This window comes from Sitophilus oryzae, unplaced genomic scaffold (genome assembly GCF_002938485.1).
Source record: "Sitophilus oryzae breed Bouriz unplaced genomic scaffold, Soryzae_2.0 scaffold_109_pilon_pilon, whole genome shotgun sequence".
Classification (NCBI taxonomy): domain Eukaryota; kingdom Metazoa; phylum Arthropoda; class Insecta; order Coleoptera; family Curculionidae; genus Sitophilus; species Sitophilus oryzae.
The window spans coordinates 1,259-3,448 of record NW_022145726.1 but is presented as its reverse complement, the minus strand read 5'-3'; the positions used below and the strand labels follow the sequence as shown (position 1 = coordinate 3,448).

Here is a 2,190-nt window from a genome sequence, read left to right as displayed (position 1 = left end):
ATAACACATTCACACAAAAGTGTTCATCAGTGTAAACATTGTTATCAGTAAATAATATTTAAGCTAAATTAGCAAAATATATCAAGAACTACATACTACAAAATCTATTAACACAAAGCACACCACAATTTACCAAGCAAAGAAAAACAAGAAGAAAGTAGAGCAAAAACAAACACTTAAAATCAAACTATTTTTAATTTATTAAAACATACGATACAATCAATTTCAGAAATAAAGTGTTTAAAATTGCTCAACTAAATCAAATCAAGCCAAACTGAAAACTAGCGATTGCTTAATTCACTTGGCTGATGACACACAACGAGCTATACTCAGATCCAGGGCATGGTCTATCTGCACGCAGCTCTGGGGATTCGTTAGTGGTAGTTGGTTCTCTACTTCGCCGCTGAGTGTTAGCAAACTGTTGCGCATCAGAAAGAACAACCGTATGGCTCTTCTTGCCTTCTCGCTCTAGAAAAATGTAAATATGTATTATAATATAATCATACAAATATACATATAAATGTATCCTTCAAAGTAGAAATCGATTTGATAAAATCAATTTCTCATAAATACAGGGTGTTCCTTAATGGCATGCTAATATTTAAGGAGGCGATTCTTGGACCTATTCTACGAAAAAAACTTCATATGAATAAATGTCCTAAACATCTTAACTTTTCAGATACAGGGTGGTAAATTTTTTTTTTAAATATCTCTGATGGTATATTTGATATACGTCTATAAAAAATTGGCGCCGGGAGGCACGTATAGTTCATACTAAAATATATTAATTTGGTTAAAATCGGTTTAGCGGTTTTTGAGTTATGGTGTTACTGACGGACAGACAGGCAGACACTGGTATGGTCGGCTAAAAAATTATTTTATTTCTTAATTTCCATCCACTGATGCAGAAACGATTTCCACATAACAGTCACGCATTGTATTTTTCGCGATTTGACCTGGAAATAAACTGACTTCAATATTTTTAAGCAAAAACTATGCGTCCGGCGAAAAAAATCAAGAGATAAAACATGTTTACATATGAATGGAGATTTTGAAAATAATTTTTATTATAAGAGAAGTCAGTGGTGTCCCATTTTTTCTCCAAAAAAATTTAAAAAAAAACGTATGGACGGTATTGGCTGAAATAAATAAAATTCTTTATATACCAAAAAAAGTATTTTGATGCATAGAAAACGTGTATCAAGTTTCATAAAGATATCTGTAATAAAATCAGAGTTACTATGAAAAAAAAAAAATAGAAAATTTTACCACCCTGTATCTCAGAAATTAAGATGTGTAGGACATACATTCATATTTCGCGCCCTTAAATATTAGCATGTCATTAAGGAACACCCTGTATAATTACTCACCTCACCACAAGGCAAGCGTTTTACAAAATCTATTCCAGTCATTGGCGTGCCTGTAGGAGGTAAAAGTATTGCGCTGTCCATGCATAGCCATTCGACATTGAGCGGCCCTTTTGACATATCACAGTATCTAGAAAAAGAGACAAATATATTTCCTCCATATCAAAACAATGTTGTCCTTTTAATCCAAAAACTTAATGTTATAGACTTGGTGCATTCTCCGCCGGTGTTGCCACCATCGGAGAATATCGTTAACAACTGCTATACTCTGTTTTTTTTCTCAGGTAAGATTTCGACAGACGATGACAGAAGAAGAGCAGATGACGTCCTATACCTGACTACCCATGGTACAAAGAATACAAGGTATGATATTGCGCAGGTTGGTCGCTACGTCACAGGTGATAACAGGCGCTATTGGTCAGCACGCTCCGCGCGCCATTTCAAATCGTCAGTATATTGTTATAAACCTGTTTTTTTGTTTATATACCGTCATTGAATTATCGCTAAGCAAGCTACTGTGGAGCAGTGCGTAAGGAGTCGGGCTAGGAAGCGAGAGACCGGAGTTCGAATCTCGGCCGGGACATAACTTTTTATTTATTTTTTTAAATACTGTTGTATTAAAACATTTAATCACTAGTTGAAAAAAAGTATACCATTAATATTAAATCGGTGTGAAAAACTATGAAGCTATAAAATGTTGTTTCGGGAGAGTTGAATATCCGGGAAAATTGAGTTTGAATGTTATTGCACCCAACAACGCCCTAATTACGCTCTCCTTTACGCGTTAACATTTTTTCGGCAATTTTATTAACATTTGAAATTG

At 34.4% G+C, this 2,190-nt stretch overlaps 1 protein-coding gene across 1 annotated transcript; it reads right to left on the bottom strand.

Annotated features, from left to right (window-relative positions):
• Positions 1 to 185: 185 nt before the first annotated feature.
• On the bottom strand, positions 186 to 1,630 carry LOC115880930 (protein CLEC16A-like). The gene is made up of 2 exons (XM_030898265.1): positions 1,371 to 1,630; positions 186 to 468 (listed from the first exon to the last, which is right to left on the bottom strand). Exons 1-2 carry the CDS (start codon positions 1,485 to 1,487, stop codon positions 298 to 300), a joined length of 288 nt encoding a protein of 95 aa, XP_030754125.1. The 5' UTR covers positions 1,488 to 1,630; the 3' UTR covers positions 186 to 297.
• Positions 1,631 to 2,190: the final 560 nt, after the last annotated feature.

Excerpts from the sequence above, each read along its gene's own strand:
- LOC115880930 (XM_030898265.1), bottom strand. The coding sequence starts at position 1,487 with ATGTCAAAAGGGCCGCTCAATGTCGAATGGCTATGCATGGACAGCGCA. Across the intron at positions 469-1,370 it reads AACGCTTGCCTTGTGGTGAG|AGCGAGAAGGCAAGAAGAGC; the intron begins GTGAGTAATTAT and ends ACATTTTTCTAG.